The 19,168-nt window shown below is 46.8% G+C and overlaps 1 protein-coding gene across 1 annotated transcript; it reads left to right on the top strand.

Annotated features, from left to right (window-relative positions):
• Window positions 1-3,161: 3,161 nt before the first annotated feature.
• CNGA4 (cyclic nucleotide gated channel subunit alpha 4) lies at window positions 3,162-8,054 on the top strand. Its single transcript, XM_061202926.1, has 6 exons — window positions 3,162-3,223; window positions 3,359-3,460; window positions 3,661-3,767; window positions 4,068-4,713; window positions 5,490-5,839; window positions 7,594-8,054. Exons 1-6 carry the CDS (start codon window positions 3,162-3,164, stop codon window positions 8,052-8,054), a joined length of 1,728 nt encoding a protein of 575 aa, XP_061058909.1.
• The last annotated feature ends 11,114 nt before the right edge of the window (window positions 8,055-19,168 follow it).

The raw sequence follows: 19,168 nt of genomic DNA on the forward strand, positions 1-19,168 counted from the left end.
GCGAAGGGGCCTAGGGAAGCCGTCCAGGAGGAGATGATGTCTGAGCAGTCTTGAGAAACAAGCAAGAGTAAGATCGAGAAATGGAAGTTTCAGATAAGGTCTGCAGTTTAGTTGCAAGTATTGTATCGATGTTAATTCCCCGGTTTTTATCACTGTGCTCTAGTTATATAAGATGATAACAAGGGAACATGGGTAAGGAGTTTATAAGGACTTTTATACTATTTCTGCAACTTTTCTGTAAGCCTAAAATTAGTTCAAAAGGAAAAGTATTTAAAAAGAAAAAGAAATGGAAGTTTCAGCCCAAAGGATCAGCACATAACAAGGTGAGAAAGAATGGACAACATGTGGGAGGTACTCTGGAAACTATAATCAGTACAGCTTGTCTGGAGCCTAGGGAACATGCAGAGGAAACACTGTGAGATGAGCCTGAAGACACAAACAGAGGTCAGGTACCAGAGAGCTTTGCAGGCCGTGTTAAGGAGTTTAGATTTTTATCCTTGGGATAATAGAGAACTATAAAGAATTTTATGATCAGATTGATAAGGCCCAAATTAGAATAGGAAGGATGTAGAGAAATGTATATGTGGTTACTAGGTCACCAGGGCTTGATGACTGGATGAATATGAAAGGAAAATAAGAGGAAGGATTAAAAACTGATGCTTAGTTTATAGAAGTTCAAACACAGGCAAAACTAAACTACAGGATTGAGAGCCAGGATAGTGATTACTCTTGGAAAAGCGTTGACTGGAAGAGGACAGAGTGGGGCTCTTGATGTGAGTGCTGGTTCATGACTGTGTTCACTTTGTGAAATTCATCAAGCTGTGTACTTAGGAAATATGTACTTTTCTATATGTATGTTCTGGTTACTATGCTGTGTAACAAATCATCCCAAACTTAATAGTGTAAAAAAACAGCCATTTTTTTATGCTCACAGATTCTGGGAATTTGAACAAGACGTGGCAGGAATGGCTTGTCCCTGTTCCCTGACGTCTGGGACCTCATCTAGAAAGTTCAAACGTGTGGCGGGTAACTTGAGGCTGGTGGCTGGAATCATCTGGAGGCTTCTTCACTCACATGTCTGATGCTTGAGCTGGGACTGTCAAACAAAGTACAGACACCTGACTGCTTCTGTGGCTTGGGCTTCTCACAACGTGGCAGCTAGGTTCCAAGAGGGAGCATCCTGAGAGGGAGCTTCCAGACAGTGATTGTTCAAAGAAAACCAGAAGGAAGCTGCATGGACTTTTATGATCTGGTCTCAGAAGTCACACAACATCATTCCTGCTATACTCTATTGACTGAACAGCCACAAGGAAGGAGCATCAAAGAGTTTGCGACTATTTTTTAAAACGGCCACAATGTTATACAATAGTAATAATAATAAATACTGGTGCTAGGTATTTTGGCTGATAGGCCAGAGATAGGGATTATAAGAGAAAGAGCAGATGGGGGAAGAAAATGAGCTCAATTATGGAGCCAATGGGCTGAAGGTGACTGTGGAATATCTGAATGGGGACATCCAGACAGCAATTAGTGGTATAGATAGGTCTGGAGCTCAAAGAGAGTTCTTGGGAGACATTAGATGCAAAAGGAGATCCTGTGGGTGACCAAGATTGACCAGAGAGAGTTGGGAGGATGGAAAGAGAGGAAGGCCTAGGACAGAGTCCGAAAAAACACCAGAACAGGAGGGGTGGACACAGGGGCTTATGAAAGAGACTAAGAAGAAATAAGCAGAAAACCAAGACATTATGGTATCAATAGAAGCCATGGGAAAAGAGGATTTCAAAAAAAATAAAATAAAATGTTGGAAACTATAGATGTTCCTTCCAAGAAACTCTCTGAAAACACAAATCTAGCCATATCACTTAACTGTGCAAAACATTTCATGAGTTCTTCATTGCCTTTAGATAAAATCCTAGCTGTATAACATGACTGACAAAGCTCTCCCTGAGCTGTCCTCTGTCCACCATTCAGCCTCATCTTTTACCACTAGTCTCTCAGGTTCACTACAAAAACCAAGTGATGTTCCCCCAGTCGCCCATGCTTTTTGAAATCTCTATGCCTTTGCATACTCTATACACTTTGCCTGAGTGCTCTTCACTCTTCCATCTTATACTTGACTAACTCCTATTCATCCTACAGAACCCAGTCTCAATTAGGACCCTTTCTATGTACTGTAATAACCCTCTGTGTACCCACCTAACAGAGTACCCATCAGACTGATGTGTAATTGCCTATCTACCTGATTCTTCCCCCCTACCAGACTGTGAGTTTCTGGAGGGCAAGGAATGTGTTTCATTCATCTTTTATCCCCAATACTTAGCACAATATTGGCCTGGCACATAGCAGGTGTTCTGGTTATGACTTGTTGACTGAGAAAGATGATAGTAGTGAAAGGGACATCAAGTTGAGGGAGAATTTTTAGGATTTTTTTGTTTGTTCTGGTATGGGAGGTTTAAGCATGTTCACAGAAAGGGAAAACTGAAAGAGGTTGAGGATCTAGAAAACACATGAAATAACAGGTGAGATCAGGCATGAGAGGTAACAAGAAGGGAATGAAGGCAAAAATGCCACAGCATGGCCCCCATCACACTCATCCAGCAGGAAGGAAGTAGATAGGGTGCGGGTAATAGAAACAGAGCTCATATCTGATGTGACAGGCATTCTTTGTCCCTGGACACTAGTTCAGCACCTGACACAAATGAGCCATTCAGTGAATAGTTGTTCAATGAATAAAAAATGAGGTGCGAGCAGGGAACTTGCACAGGGTAAAACAGAATGAATTTCTGAGCCTACACTGGCACGCAGGTCTCCTGACTAGAGGGCCCCTGTGTAGTTCAACTTTGAGGAAGGCGGAGAGAGACGAGGCGTAGCCTTAACGTCTGAGGCATGCACCTCCACCATCTCCAGGGACCCCATTAGAGATGTTTAGTTGGGCAGGTGTAAGCCCAGGCCCTAGGAGACGGGGCGGAGCGCTGGAGCCACACTGCCTCCACCCCTTCAGTAGCAGCTGGCCCTGGTTGTGTTGCTAAGAGCTTCAGAAGCCAAAGACGGAGGAATCGCAGCTGGAGACCAAGGGCAGCTTGGCACTACCCCCACCTCCTGAAGCCACCTGCAGGCAGAGGCCCTGGATATCTTACACCCAGGCACCAGGCCACAGAACCATGAGCCAGGACAGCAAAGTGAAGACGACAGAGTCCAGCAGTTCTGCCCCACCTAAGGCCAGGTGAGAGATCCTGGTCCCTTGTGTAAGATCTGTCTGCCTCACTAGATGCAGCCTGGTCCTTCTTTGCTGCTCCCAGTCACAACCACAGCACTGAACGGTGAATACATGAAGCACAACTTCCCCTCTTGCCCACAGGAGGTGGCTGCCTGTCCTGGACCCATCTGGGGATTACTACTACTGGTGGCTGAACACTATGGTCTTCCCAGTAATGTATAACCTCATCATCATCGTGTGCAGGTTTGGCGCTATGGGAAGGGCCTTAAGCAGAGACCAGGGCTAAAGAGTGAGGCCCAGGAGAGGGGCGGGTCCCTTGCACGGGGCTGGTGTAGGGGCGGCGTCTATACGAGAGCCCAGCGCTTAATGCTCAGCGGCTGCGGGAGAACACCTAACACACAGACGGCACCCTTAAGCCACTCCTTTCTGTCCCTGCCACGCAGAGCCTGCTTCCCCGACTTGCAGCACTATTATCTGGTGGCCTGGTTAGTACTGGACTGCACGAGTGACCTGCTCTACCTACTGGACATCGTGGTGCGCTTCCACACTGGTCAGTGAGTCTCAGGACTGACGTTTTTTTCCATGTCCCCTTCCTAAAGAGAGCCTCTTAGTAACAAGAAAGTGACCCCCTCCCTGACAGCACTTTCACATGCCTCTATGTTTACGGTATCCCTGTGCACACCCCAGAAACCCTGGAGCAGGGTTAAGCCGGCCCCCACCCTGTCCCCGGTAACTGTCTCCCTGGCCTGCCCTGGCCTGCCCACCCTCAACCTCATTCTGGAGCAGGCAGGTGCCCTGACTCCACCCCATATCTGACACCACCCACGGCGGCCCCCACTCCCCCCACCAGGATTCTTGGAACAGGGCATACTGGTGGTGGACAAGGGTAGGATCTCGAGTCGCTACGTTCGCACCTGGAGCTTCTTCTTGGACCTGGTTTCCCTGTTACCCACGGAAGTGGCCTACGCGAGTCTGGGTCCGCACACACCCGCTCTGAGGCTGAACCGCTTTCTGCGGGTGCCCCGCCTCTTTGAGGCCTTTGACCGCATGGAGACCCGCACAGTTTACCCGAATGCCTTCCGCATCGCCAAGCTGATGCTTTACGTTTTTGTTGTCATCCATTGGAACAGCTGCCTATACTTTGCCCTGTCCCGGTACCTGGGCTTCGGGCGTGACGCCTGGGTGTACCCCGACCCCGCGCAGCCTGGCTTTGAGCAGCTGCGGCGCCAGTACCTCTATAGCTTTTACTTCTCCACGCTGATCCTGACCACCGTGGGCGATACGCCGCTGCCAGACCGGGAGGAGGAGTACCTCTTCATGGTGGCAGACTTCCTACTGGCCGTCATGGGTTTCGCCACCATCATGGGTAGCATGAGCTCTGTCATCTACAACATGAACACTGCAGATGCAGCCTTCTACCCAGACCACGCCCTGGTGAAGAAATACATGAAGCTGCATCACGTCAACCGCAGGCTGGAGCGGCGAGTCATTGACTGGTGAGGATGCTGGGGTTCCAGACCAGGACAGGGAGAGGTGTACTGGATAGAATCTGAGGAAGGTGGCTGGGTTCTTATTGCCTGGTGGGTCAGGCAGGGCATTCAGGATGTGGCTCATTGGCGGGTTCACTGGGTGGGACTTGGAAAAGGATTTCCTCCACTAATTGGATATGTACTTAGGGCGAGGGGTTGGGTAAAAGATTGACAGGGAGAGGAATTCATACACAAGGAAGGATAACCCAGAACCCAGGGAATGGGAACTGCCACCACCTGGTAGGACTCAGAGGGTCCTGGAAGAGGTAAGAGGGAAAAGCAATACTCCTCAGGGGATGGCCAACAACAAGATGGTTGACTATGTCGTGGAGTCCATACTGTAGGCTGAACACAGGGAAGTGTCACCAAGTTGGGGACCTAGAGCAGAGGATCACTAAAGAAGATGGGGCTTGCTGACTGAAGTAGATATCGGTGATATGGTACAAGACATCACTGAATGGTGGGTGAGTAGAGCCTGACAAGAGCTAAAGGGTATCCTAGTCACTCTTCACTGGTGGAGGCTTCCAGGCCCTGGGTGAGGGAGAAGCTGTCAAAACATATCTCTGACCAGCAGATAGTGCATTAAAGATGTTTATCAACCAACTGTCAAGTATTCCCATGACCCCTGTGAGAACTCAGTGTGGTTGGGTTCTTGGCTGAGGCTGAGCTGAGAGCCCTGATGGAAGACGTAGAGGGAGGCATGTAGCGGGCTGGTGAGGACTGATGATGTACCTTGCCCCCAGGTACCAGCACCTGCAGATCAACAAGAAGATGACCGATGAGGTAGCCATCTTACAGCACTTGCCCGAGCAGTTGCGGGCAGAAGTGGCCGTATCTGTACACCTGCCTACTCTGAGCCGGGTGCAGATCTTCCAGAACTGTGAGGCCAGCCTGCTGGAGGAGCTGGTGCTGAAGCTGCAGCCCCAGACCTACTCACCAGGCGAATATGTCTGCCGCAAGGGGGACATCGGCCGAGAGATGTACATCATCCGAGAGGGTCAGCTGGCTGTGGTAGCCGATGATGGTGTCACTCAGTATGCTGTGCTTGGTGCAGGGCTCTACTTTGGGGAGATCAGCATCATCAACATCAAAGGTGGGCACGCCATCATTCGTTCCGGAGACAGGGCTACGGGAGGGGAATGGGGACAGCAGAACCCCGTGCAGAGACCAGGTGGTACTTCAGAGCCTACAGATTAAGGACACCTGGCCCTTGCCTGAGTCACTAGAGGGCTCAAGAGAGAAGCAGGACAAGGAGGGTCTGTTCCCTGAGAAGAGGCTGAGCCAAGGTCAATGAGCAGGGTGGGTCCTTGGAAGACAGAGTAGACCTGCTCTTTGGAGAGCCACCCAAGGCACCAACAGATCAGTGGAAAGTGCAGAGATAATAACAATCAATAATAATAATAATAATAATAATAATAATAATAATAATAATGGCTAATATTTATTGCATGCTTACTACATGCCTTGTTCAAAGTTCTCCACATGTACCAACTCATCAAATTCTCACAGCAGCTCTATGAAGTAGGTACTATTATCCCCATTTTAAAGGTAAGGAAATTAGAGCACAGAGAGTTTGGGGAACTTGTCTAAGGTCACACAGGTAATAAGTATACACTCCTGGGATCAGTACAAGAAACAAATTTCTCATAGCCAAGTGGAAAGGAAGGTAGAAGGAAGGAATTCCTATTTACTGCATCAGCTCCAATCCAGGCCAGGTACTGCACACTGGCTCATTTGTTCCTCTTATCAGCCTGTGCAGTAGGAGTTGTTATACCTAATCACAGGTAAAGACACTGAGGCCACAGGAGATGGGAAAGACTAAAAAGGGGGTGAGAGCACTGGATGGGCTCTCAATCTGGGGATCCCCCTCTCCAGTTGTCCTAAATGCCTCACATCTTCCTCCAAGGGCCCCCTCAAGACCCACATCTTGTATGTAGTTGGCCACTGTTTAACTGACTTTGGACAAGTCACTTCCCTCTTTTAGGCCTCAGTTTCCTCACCTACCCAAGAGGGATGATATTAAAAACCCAAAGAGTTATTTGGGAGGATTAAATGAGCTATGAGTGAGGCACCCAGTGCAATGCCTGGCACATAGCAAGAGTTCAACAAACGGTAGTTCCCTTGCCCCTTCTAAGGTCCTTCTACCTCTGAGACGTTGCAGCATTCAGATGAACCTACCTTCCCACCCACCACCCACCAATATCTTTCTAAAATACAAATGTCACCATACAGTTCTCCTGCTTAAAATATTTCAATAGTTTCTCACTGTCCTCAACATAAGGTCTGGACTCCTTGCCAGGGCTACGAGACCAGCATGACCTGGCTCTCTCCATCTCTCCTACTCTCCTCACACCCTGAACTTCAGCCTCCCTGGACTGCTTACTGTATTCTGTAACCACCTAACCCTTTCCTAAGTCCATCCCTCCGCTCACGTTCCTCCCTCTGCCTAGCTGCCCTCCCCACCCCCTCCCCTAGTTTCCTCCTACTCAGTCCAGGCATCAGTTCCTCCGGGCTTCCCTAAATTCTCTGCCTTACAGCTTGTCAGGGGCTCTTTGCCTGTCTTCCCACAGTACCAGATGCACATCTACGCTGCATTGGCTGTACTGTTACATAACTATCCCCTTAAATGTCTAAGTCCTTTAGACTGTGAACTCTTGGAGGCAGGTCACTGATACCCACCCAGCACAGGGCCCAGTCCCTACCCAGTACTTTACTGGATGAAAGCATTAATGAGGCAGGAAGAGAGGCTCAGAAGCACAAATGTGGAGGTGGGGGTCCTGGTTCAGGAGGGAAATGCCCCCTCACGCCCACCTGACTAACCTCCCACACGTCTGCCTGTGGCCACAGGGAACATGTCTGGGAACCGCCGTACAGCCAACATCAAGAGTCTAGGTTATTCAGATCTGTTCTGCCTGAGCAAGGAGGACCTGCAGGAAGTGCTGAGCGAGTATCCACAGGCCCAGGCCGTCATGGAGGAAAAGGGCCGTGAGATCCTGCTCAAAATGAACAAGTTGGACGTAAATGCCGAGGCAGCTGAGATCGCCCTACAGGAGGCCACAGAGGCCCGGCTGCGAGGCCTCGACCAGCAACTCGATGATCTGCAGACCAAGTTCGCGCGACTCCTGGCTGAGCTGGAGTCCAGTGCACTCAAGATCGCCTATCGCATCGAGCGGCTGGAGTGGCAGACCCGGGAGTGGCCAATGCCTGAGGAACTGGCCGAGGCCGACGATGAGGGCGAACCTGGGGAGGGAACGTCCAAGGATGCAGAGGGCAGAGCTGGCCAGGAGGGACCCCCAAGCCCAGAGTGACCCCATGGCTATTCCCCAGACCCCCACCACCAAGTGCATCCAGAGTTGCAGGAAAGCCTGCCTGCAGAAACTCTGCCATCCTGTCTGCTAGGTTACAGAGATGGGAGTGAATTGGGTATGTAGATGCACCACCTAGAGATGCAGGAGTATAGCACACATTTATCCCCTGCTCACCCAGCACACACACACACACGCACACACACACACCTATTTGCATATATCCACACTGGCCGTGAGGCTGTGAAATCCATGTAAAATGCTCTGGAGTTCCCCTTCTCAGAGCACACATGCTTTCTCACATAGATATGTCTTATACCCACATCATGTATGCACATTCAGTCACACACCTCATAAACACACATATACTGAGAATCACACATCAGTACACACAGATGCCTTCCACAGGTTTGCACACACTTGTGAACACACAAAAGTACTCCCATAACCCTCTTGTTCCAAGATATCTTTTAAATGCCCCTCCATATGGGAGGTTCACAAGTGTACCCTGCAAGTAGCACTTCAATAAATATTTGCTTCCTCACTAAGCATTTATGGGGCTGATGGGAAAAAACAAAGCCAATGTGGTCCAGGATGAATTCTGTCTGAATTCTCGGTTACAGGGGCAAGGGGCACAGGCTGTGTAGAGTTGGTGGATTGGATTCAAAGAGGTGAGAGTACCTGATGAATCAAGAAGCACTGAGCCAAGGCAAAGCAGGCTTATGCATCACACTGCTGTAAGTGTGCACATGTTTTCAAGACACATTCACATATACACACTGACCATTGCATCTCACAGCAGAGTTTGTGTCCTCAACCTCATGAGCTCTGAAGGGTTTGATCTAGCTTAGTAAGCCAGAGGAAATACCTCTGCTCCTTTTTCCTTCCTTTGGTTCAGCCCTGGAACCTGAGGCCAGGGCTACCTTGCTCTCGGGACTGATTCCAAGGGGAGAATAGTTCCCAGGACTACTCAGCTGGCCCTGTCCTACCATGCTGGTTCTCAGAGCTGGCCTTTGTCCTGTCAGAAACCCAGCCCTCCTTCTCTATACATTCCAAGATATAGGGTGGAGAATAGAGACTAGGTGGGGTGGAATATCATGACTGGGGACAACTGGAGATGAGTGTTTGGGGAGTTTTGGAGAAACTTTTACATACTTAGAAGAAGGTCTGCAGGTTTGGGGCAGAAGAGGTGTTGTAGGGTCTGTGGAGCAGAGTCAGGTGTCATCTCTGAATCAGATTCACCCTTGCCACAACTGTAGCTCCTCCAGGGCCTGGCAAGTCTTTGGGTGTGGGCTGTGCCAGGTGGTATTTTTAAATGTGCCTGGAATTTAATTTGTCAACATCAAACTGATAAATTTATATTACACTGACTGAGTGATGACACACTCAGAGATCAATGCCATTGAAAGAAGAATTTGTTACTTACAGTCCTCAACAGGAGGGGGCACACTGTGCCATGCAGGGCCACATGGGGAAGCACCAGCGTTGGTCAGGAAGCAGAAGGAACAAGAAGAAAACATGGGTAAAAGAGCCTTTATTTCTATAGTGGTAGCAAGTTTTTAGGTGGGGACATCCCCTATTAGGTAGGAAGCGAAACACAGTTTGGGGTCTTGTGGTTGAAGTGTTTGTAATATGATTTTCAAGCATCCATGAAAGTCAGATCACAGGGGAGATGTAAACAACTTTGGTCATTAATTTTCTCATGATTTCAAGATGTTGAATCATCAGTTACAGAATATCAAGAATGATTATTACAGGTAGTACAAAAGAATGTAGGGTAGGGCCCCCAGTGCTGTGAGGGCAGGATGTGTAGGGGGCATCTGCTAATGTGTTGTCATGGAGACATTCCCCCGAGCTGTTGGGGTCCTCTAAGCTGATCAACCTTTTAGATATGATGCAGGACTCAGACATGAAGGACTTGAAACAAAACTTTTTCAAATAGCCATAGAAACTGAGGCTGTGGCTGGAGCCAGGGTGTCAAGAGAGATTATGAGAGTCATTGCACATTAAGTCATTTTAAAATGTGTGGTTATTTTTTGATAGCCTCCTCACAAATTATGAGATCCATTGGATTGTCACTGTCTGTCTTGATTATCACTGTATCCTCAGAGCTAAAACTGTGCCTGGCATATGGTAGGTACCTAAATATATATTTGGCAATCAAAGAGATGGGAGTCGAAGCAGGTAAAGGCCCAACAGTGGAGGAAGACGTGTGTCATTTTCTCAAGAGGTTTTCCTACCATCTCTACCTTCAAATCATGTTGAGCTAGAATGGGTGGGTATGTAATGAAGGCCTTTTTAGTGGTTCCTGATGGATTTGGGGCGCTGAGAATAAGCTTTTCATTGATAAGGTGTACACCTGTCCCAAGAGAAGGCTCTCTTAGAACAGGTGGCCCTGCCACCCCATAGAATCCTGGTCTACAGCACAAGGAGGGTAATAACTGGCCATCTTGCCTATCTTGGATGCAGAAACAAAATTCTTCTGGAGTCAGCTGTGCATCTTGCTCTGCCTCTGCTTTTCCAGGATGAGGAGATCAGATTCCTCCTGGTAGAGCCACCACACCACAAGACATCTTGAATATCAGCAATACCATGCTGGGGTCCTCTAGTTGTGGAGTGACTTCTGTGTGGAAGACAATGTTTTGACAACTTGGGATCAAGCTGCATAGAGTTGAGTCAGGATGGGCAGAAGGGAACACAATTTTAAGTTTCTGGAATCACAACAACAAAACAACAACAAAAATAATCTTTTAGCCCAAAGAATATTATTTACTGTGTGTCAATTGCTAGGCTAAGTACTTATATATGTGGCAAGAAACTTCACTGAGATATTCATTTGGGTTTTGTTCATTTTATCCCTCCTCTCATCATAAGAAAGTACCTAAATCTTTGTATCCCCTTGACTTAAAGCTTTTTGAATTGCAGCATCAAATACAGAAGTTTCCAAAATGCGAAAAGAATTTGAAAAAGAATAGATACATGAATATGTATAACTGAATCACTTTCCTGTACACCTGAAACTAATACAGCATTGTTAATGTACTCCAATATAAAATAAAAAGTTAAAAGCATATATAAATTTTCAGAAACTCTCTGCCGTAGCTTTTGTTTGTGAAAATCAGAGCTCCGAGGTTTTCACAAAAAATTCACCTAGGGGTGAATTGTGCCCGATTGTCCGCGAGGACTGAGAATTGAGGAAGCCAAAGCTTATGGACTTCTGAGGAAGGAGATTCCCCAAGACTAAGAAAAGGAATGGGATTCTTCAGCATTTTATTAGTTTTCTTATGCCGCTGTAACATATTGCCCCAAATTTAGCAGCTTTAAACAGCACCCATTTATTATCTCACAGTTCTGGAGAAGTAACACCAGAGGGCAAAAACAATGGAAGTCAAAATTCTACCTATCACAGGGTTTCTGGGAAGGAAAGCAGCCTGGACCCCACTTTCACCCCAGGCCCAGAATAGGGAACACTAAGAATTGAGTCTTTGGAAACTGGAGAAAGATCACCTTGCCCCAGCTCACACTGGAGCCTCAGATCAGCACCCTTAGGGGGAGACAGGCTTGAGCGAGGTGCATACCTTCATAACCAACATGGTCTGACTGCCAGAGGCCCTCCCCCTCTCCAGCTATTCTGTCCAACATAAAACTCCCAGGGACTTTTATAAGACCCTAAATTTGGAGGAAGAGAGAATGGAAAGAAAGTCACAAAACACGAGTGAGATTAAATCTTCTGTAAGGTAGGTGGTTAAACACTTAGATGAGAATTGTCTGATTTAGAGAATCAAGGAAGTGTCCAATTTTTTAACACACTGTTATGGAATCACTTATAACTGCTCTATATAAATTATCTCATTTGGAAATTTAAATTAGCAATATTAGGAAATTTAAATGATTTTATGCTCATTTTTCCAAATCAGGAAACAAGCCCATGGAGCAACTAAAAATATTACATATGATTTATTGTAAAGCTATTTTATGCCAGGTCCTGGGCTAAGTGCATTGTCTCAGTTAATCTTTACAACTATGAGAAAGATGCTCTTATTTCCCCATTTTGAAATGAGGAAACCAAGGCTCTGGGAGATTAGATAACTTGCCCAGTATCACAGGGCCCCTAAGTCACATGGAAAGAAACCGAGGTCTGTCTTACTGTTTCTTTTAGGGAGATAAGAAAAGGGACTACCTCAGCTTGAGGTCAAGGCCAGGCAAGCTCCTTCTTTTCTTGAGAATGACTGTTGCAAGCTGTAATGGTGGTAACAAGTAGTAACCAGAGGAGAAGGAGCCAGTGGTGCAGAGCAAAACCTATGAATCACCAGCAAGCCTGCCCAGTGTGCTGAAGTGTGATCTCAGGGCTACTGCCAAAGACAACGGACCACCCACTGCTCTGGAGAAGAGCTGACAATTCCAGCTCTCTGCCCGCACACATGCAGCTGTGGGAGGAGGGCAGGTGTTAGGGAGTCACCGCCAGATTCCTACAGGGGTGTCAGAACTGTTCAAGGCCCCTCCTGCTGAGAGCCCAGCTGCTTCTGGCTTACCTCTTCTCCCTCCCGCAGGATCTAGGGCCTCACCCACTTCCCTCCTTGGGTCACTAACCTCAGGACACCTTGGCCTGGCTAAGATTTGAGATATACACTCCTCCTCAGTGTTCCCAGTTAGCTATTCCCCCCACAGAAGCATCTTTGGCCCACCGTACTTCACCTTTTCCTTTCTGACAGTTTGGTTGCTAGCCCCAAAGAGAGATAGAAATAAAGTATCAAGCTTGGGAGGAAATCCCATTCATAGCAAGACAGGCCATCCAGCCCAGGGAAGATCTGGTGCAGACACTAGGAGCCAGGAGCAGGAGGCAAGGTCGGTGGATTCTAGCTTGGGGCTGAAGCTAGGGTTTGGCTTGACGCTTGGATCAGAAATGGATGGGCAAGCTGGACTGGAGCGGGGGTCAGGGCATGGCCCAAGTCAGGGCAGGTATTAGGCTGGCCTAAAAGCACAACAGATAAGAAAGAGTTTGGAGCCAATCATGTGCTTGTAGGCCAGTCAGAGTCAGATTTTAGTTCTGAAACATTGCTTACTGGCTGGGGGACTCTTCACCTCCTACAAAATCGTTCAAGGTTGTTGAAAGCAGTGCTTGGGGAATTAAAATGTAAATGAGATAAGAAATGTAAACCGTCTACCAGTGCCTGACAGATAGCAAATGCTTAATAATGAATAATAGCTATGACCATTACTCCTATCCCTCTAGCAGCTTATGCCTTTGAGGACCTTGAGGAGCACGGGTTGTGCAGCCCTGCTTGGCCCTGGGCCTTGGGGCTGTGCTGGCAATGCCAGGTCTGGCCAGCAGAGGGCGCAGGGCTCTCCTTTCCTCCCTTCCTTCCAGCTCCCTCCCAGGCCTTAGGATTGCATTGCCTTGCAAAGCTGGGAGAATTCCCCAGGGAGAAATGGAATCTTAGAGACAGAATCTCTAAGGTCTCGACTGGTTTATGAAAAAACTTATTCAGATGTTTTAACAAAGACTAAAATGCAGCAGTGGTGATGCTGAGAGACATTAGCTGTGCCAAATCAGAGCCCAAGGCACCTGGTGGGGTCTACACTATGGAATGGCTGGGATCATTCAAGACTCCCCTATCCGAGAGCTTGAAAACTCTGTGCTTTTTACGCAGAATGCATGGGCCCTCTCTGTGTCTGGCATTGCCTTTCCGGTTTCGGTACCTTGGCCTGTTGCCCTCAGCCTTGCCCTTCACCAGTAGGTTTCACAGGGCCCCAGAGGCTCAAATGTATTCCTGGAAGCCCTCTATCCATTTGACTTCCTGGGTGAGCCTTTCTATGGCCATTTTAGCCCTCAAGTGAGGCCCTGACCTGGGGGATCCAGGCCTGTCTTGGCCTACCTGTGAGAGCCACATCTGAAGCCAAATGTAACCCTCCAGTGGGAGCCAGCCCCCAATGTATGCTCTGCTCTCCCCAGCATAAGAGCAGCCTCTGGAGGGCTGCTCCTGCCCCTGGTTTCTTTCCTCTGGCCAACATCCCTGCCTGCTCTGGCTCCAGGCGGTGTGTCTTCTCAGCCCATTCCCTCTTTGTTGAATTATGCCAAGAGAAGGGGCTTCTGCGTGGGCAGGGAGTGCGTGGGCAGGAGCTCAGCACAGAAGAATATCTGCACATCACAGAAATGCCAAGAAAAGAAGGCCTTGAACAGGGAGGGGAAGAGGCAACCTGATCAGCCACAGGGGGAGGGGCTGAGCCAGTGGACAAGCTGGCACCCCAAGGACTAAATGACTGGTTCCCCTCCTAGCACTGGATCCCAGCTGCATGTGTGTCAGGGCCAGGGGTGTGCAGGCAGAGCGTGTTCATGACCCTCACACCAGCGTGTGTGAGCACTGGGTTTCCCAAGGAAAGTGCTGATGTTTTGTGGACCTGCAAGCTAGCTGGAAATAGGTTCTACCTTATAAAGCAGGTTATGTGGCTGTGCATTCGGCACTATGTGCGCCTCTCTTTCGTTCTTTCCCTTGCACATTTACGACATGTTGTTTAAACATTCCCTCTTATCTCAATTGTGATATGGAATATTGAAAGAAGGATCATGTGCCCACCTTGGGCAGTAGCGTGGGTGACTGAGACTTCCCTGAGGCAAAGGTAGATTGTTCTAAGCCACAAGAGTCAAGCGAGGTGGGCCAGCATCCCCTGCAAGAAACACACACACACACACACACACACACACACACAGGCACCAAAAACCAAAAAACTGACAACATTGACAGGTCAAGGCCTGAGTCAGAAAGGCAGCTTCCCTGAGGACTGAACCTGGCCCTACTTCAGGACCTCATGCACTTGCTTCCTTGACCTCTTAGGTTTCTGACTTGTTCTGGAACAAGGGTCCAAGTCTCTGTCCTCTGGCATTGACTTTGCATTTCCCTCCTTGCTCTCATCTAAAATTCCCCTGTTTCCTGGCCCTAAGCAATCCCATTCTCTCCAAATGTTGGCTTAACTCTGGCATGGATGGAATTTCCCGATTTTGAGAAATGAGCTTTGACCCTCTTAGCAGTGCGTTTTCATCCCTCCTCCTCCGTCCTCTGATCATGGTATGTCCTCTTTCCCCACTGTATGTATGACTTGGTTTTTTTTCCTCTTTACAAACCATCTTCTTGAAACAGTTTACACCCACCGTCTCCTGGTCCTCACCTCCCATCACCCAACTGCACTTAGTTAGAGGGGAGAATATGAGCAAGGTACGCAGATGATGAACAATATGGAAAGCACCAAGAAACAATAAACAACTCAAGCTTCCTTGAGCATAAAGAAAAGATAGAAATGAGAGTAGTGTGGGGAGTGGTTTGAGAAAATGTTGGAGAAAAGGACAGACACCAGACCCTTGAAATATAGACAAGCAAAATGGCAATTACAAGACACGTAATTGTAAGAATTACTGTAATGAGAGACACAGGTGTTATAGAAGTACATGGGTTAAGAGGCACCTAACCCAGATGTGTGGGGCTAAGGAAAGCTTCTCAGAGGAGTTTCGTCCTCTGTAACTCCTTTCCCAACATCAGCAAACTGCTATATCCTCAACTTCGAACACCCTCTCAACTCCCATGTTAACTAAAACCAGCCATCCCCTAAAGATAGCATATCCTTCACAGAAAGGGGTGGCTTCTCATCCTCTCATAATCCATGTACACAGATTTGGGGATCCTCTGCCCTCACCAATGCTGCTTCTTTACTCTCAACAGACCTCTGCTCTTTGACACTCGTATGTTCATTGTGCTACCCTCTTCCCTTCCTTATTGCTGATGACCCCCAACCTTCTAAAGCCTACTTATTACTCATTTAAACTTTGTCACCTACCTCATAGTTCTGTCTTCTCCATGTCCAGCTGAGATTTTGTGGCCCATCATTTCACGCTTGTCCCTTTGTTTTCCATCCCATCCATCTGGTAAAATCTCAACTTAGGAGGAACTGAACCATCAACATTCTCCATGCTTGCATCCAACTGTCTGGGCTCTGCTGGAGAAACTGATACCACTAGAAATTCATGGTCACCAACTCTTAAGTGGGTCCTCAAAACTTTCCTAATTGTCTTACTACATTCCTCAGATGTCCACTTTCCCTTTCCCATTATATACAGTTTTCTTAAACCATCTTGACTCCTAAAATTTCAGTCCTATACACACACACATACATATACACACCACTCACTGTAAACAGACCTCCAATTTCATAGAGAAACCAGAAACTATCAGAAAACAGCTCTCCACCAAATCTAACACCTACTGTCTTAAGCTACAGATCAAGGTGCTATGATAAAAGAGAGAAAAAATTGTAGAGCCTTAAGATTGTAGTTTCTTTCTTTTTCATACAAGAGAACCAGAGGTGGCAAAATGACTTGAGCATGTAGGAGACCCAGGCCCCTTCCATCTTGTCACTCTGCCATCCCTAGTGTGTGAGGGATGCACACTTCACTGCATGACTGAAAGTGGCTTATCCACATCCACAGTCAACCTGCAAGAAAAGTCAACGAGGAAGAGAGAGTTCACTCTTTTCCTTTAAGGACTTGATCTGGAAGCTGCACTTATGACTTCCATCCACAGCCACTGTCTAGAATGTAGTCATTAAGCCACACTTAGCTGCAAAAAAAAAGTCTAGGAAATATACTTGTTATCTGGTTGCCATGACATTTTCATCTATATACTTGTTATCTGGTTGCCATGACATTTTCATCTATAATTATTCTCTTCTACTAACTTCTTACAATTGAATCTGTACTCCCATCAAAAGCTAGAACCCTCCACACATGCACTGGGTTCCATACTTCCCTACCTTTTCTCAGGAACCTTGCATTAGTGTCTCTGTCTCTGTCTCTGTCTCTGTCTCTCTCTTGTATCTTCAGTCTTTTCTACACATTGCAGTAATTCCATCTGCCCCTAAAAATGTTCTAGTTCTTCCATCTTAAAATCTTTCATTCCACATCCCCCTCTAGTTACTACCCTCTTTCCTTTCCTTAATAACTATTCTTCAAAAAGACTTGTCTAACCAAGGGGGGAAAGTGGGGGGGGGTTGCTGTGATGAATTGGGAGATTGTGATTGACATGTATACACTAATATGTATAAAATGGATAACTAATAAGAACCTGCTGTATAAAAAAATAAATAAAACAAAATTCAAAAAAAAAACCTTGTCTAAAGTCACTTGCTCCACTTTCTCCCGTGACATTCAGTGTTCAGTACATCTGATCTGTCTTCTGTCTCTAGGACCTCACCAAAATGGCTCTTTCTGTGGCCAAGGACCTCCAGGTCCCTGAATTCAGAGAACATTTCTCATCCTTGTTTTCTTGGTCCAGGAGCAGTATTCGATTCCATTCAGCATGTCTCTTTTTGCTTTCATGATGCCTTGCTCCCCTTGTTCTCCTTTCACCCCTCTATATGCTCCTTCTTGGTCTCTTTTGCAGACTGGTCTTTCTTTATCCAGCCTTTAAATAATGGTCTTTTCCAGACTTCTGACCTGGTTCCTCATTTCTCCTTATTCAACATACTCTCATTAATTCTATGGTTTACGTTACTTCCTATACAACCTGCTTATTCAGCTTCCTACTGGAATTCCTGCTTAGATGTCTAATAGGCATCTGAAACTTTACTTATCCAAAATGGACCAGATTCCCTGGTGGGAGCTGCTGTCTGATAGCTACTATTTTCTCTATGAAGTGGGAGGCCGTGTTACTTGTTGTGACTGAAGGATGGTATATGTGTGTGTGTGTGTGTGCTTGTACATATGGGCTGTCATCAGGGTAAGAGATGAAATAAGAGATTTTATAAGTCAAGAAAATCTGAAAAAAATATTTTGTAAAATGAGAAAAAGAAGGTGACCAGAGAAACAATAAAACTTATACTGGGAAGCAGTGTACTAGGAGCACCTGAATTCTGACTTCCCAAATCCCTGGCTTTGAATTGTGGCTTTTTTCACCTAGTAGCTTTGTGGCTTTGGGCAAGTTACTAATACTCTCTCTGAGCCAGTTTTTTTATTTAAAATAGTGATCAATAATATTGTGCCCAAATTTGTAGTTCTTTGTGAGGATTAAAGATAATATGCTTGGAACCTAGTAGGTGATTATCAAACAGTTCCTATGCAGTTCCCAGTTGGTCCCGTTCCTTAAGTTGCTCTCCACACCAGCTGCCACTACAATATTTCCAAGTCTTTCTAAATTTTAACAAATTTCCAATGCCCTCACTTCTTCCTTGCACGGCTTGCAAGGGTCTGCATTTGCTACCTCCTGCGATGAGAGGTGTGTTATTTTCTATTGCTATGGTAACAAATTATCATGAATTTGGTAGCTTAAAAACATCCATTTATTAGCTCACAGGCAGTATGGCTGGGTTCTTTGCTCAGGGAGGATATCACCAAGCAGAAGTCAGGATGCCAGCCAGACTAAGTTCTCTTCTGGAAGCTCTGGTGGAAAATCTGCTTTCAGGCTCATTCTTGTCATTAGGAGGATCCAATTCCTGTGGTTGTAGGACTGTGGTCCCTAGTTTCTTGCTGGCTGTCAGCCAGAGATGGCTCTCAGCTAGAGGCCACTCTCAGGTACTTGTTCTATGCCCTCCTCCATCCTCAAGCCAACCACAGCCACCCCCATTCCTTGCCTCATGGCCCCCTCCATCTTCAAGCCAGCTACAGTGTATCAAATCTTGTTCCTCAAATCTCTTTGACTTCCCCTTCTGCTGCCAACCAGAGAAAATTCGTGGCTTTTAAAGGATTCATATTATTTAGTTAGGACTAGATGGATAATCTCTCTATCTTGAGGTCAACTGATTAGCATCATTAATTACATCCACAAAATCCCTTTTGCCATGTACCATAATCTTAGGAGTAGAGTCTCATCACATTCACAGGTTCCACCCACACCTGAGGGAAGGAGATCATACAAGAGTGAGAATCATTAGGGATTATCTTGTGATTCTGCCTACCCAGGAGGGAAAGCCAGGAGAAACACCCCTGAGAAATGCTGAGACCTTGAGCTGAGATCAGAAGGATGAATAGGAGTTAATTAAATAAGGAAGGAAAACTTCCAGAGAGAATGCACAGAAACCATGTAACTAGAGGACATACATCCAAAAACTGGACTAAAGGAAGGCCAGTGTCTTCA

Source organism: Eubalaena glacialis, chromosome 10 (assembly GCF_028564815.1).
Source record: "Eubalaena glacialis isolate mEubGla1 chromosome 10, mEubGla1.1.hap2.+ XY, whole genome shotgun sequence".
Lineage (NCBI taxonomy): Eukaryota > Metazoa > Chordata > Mammalia > Artiodactyla > Balaenidae > Eubalaena > Eubalaena glacialis.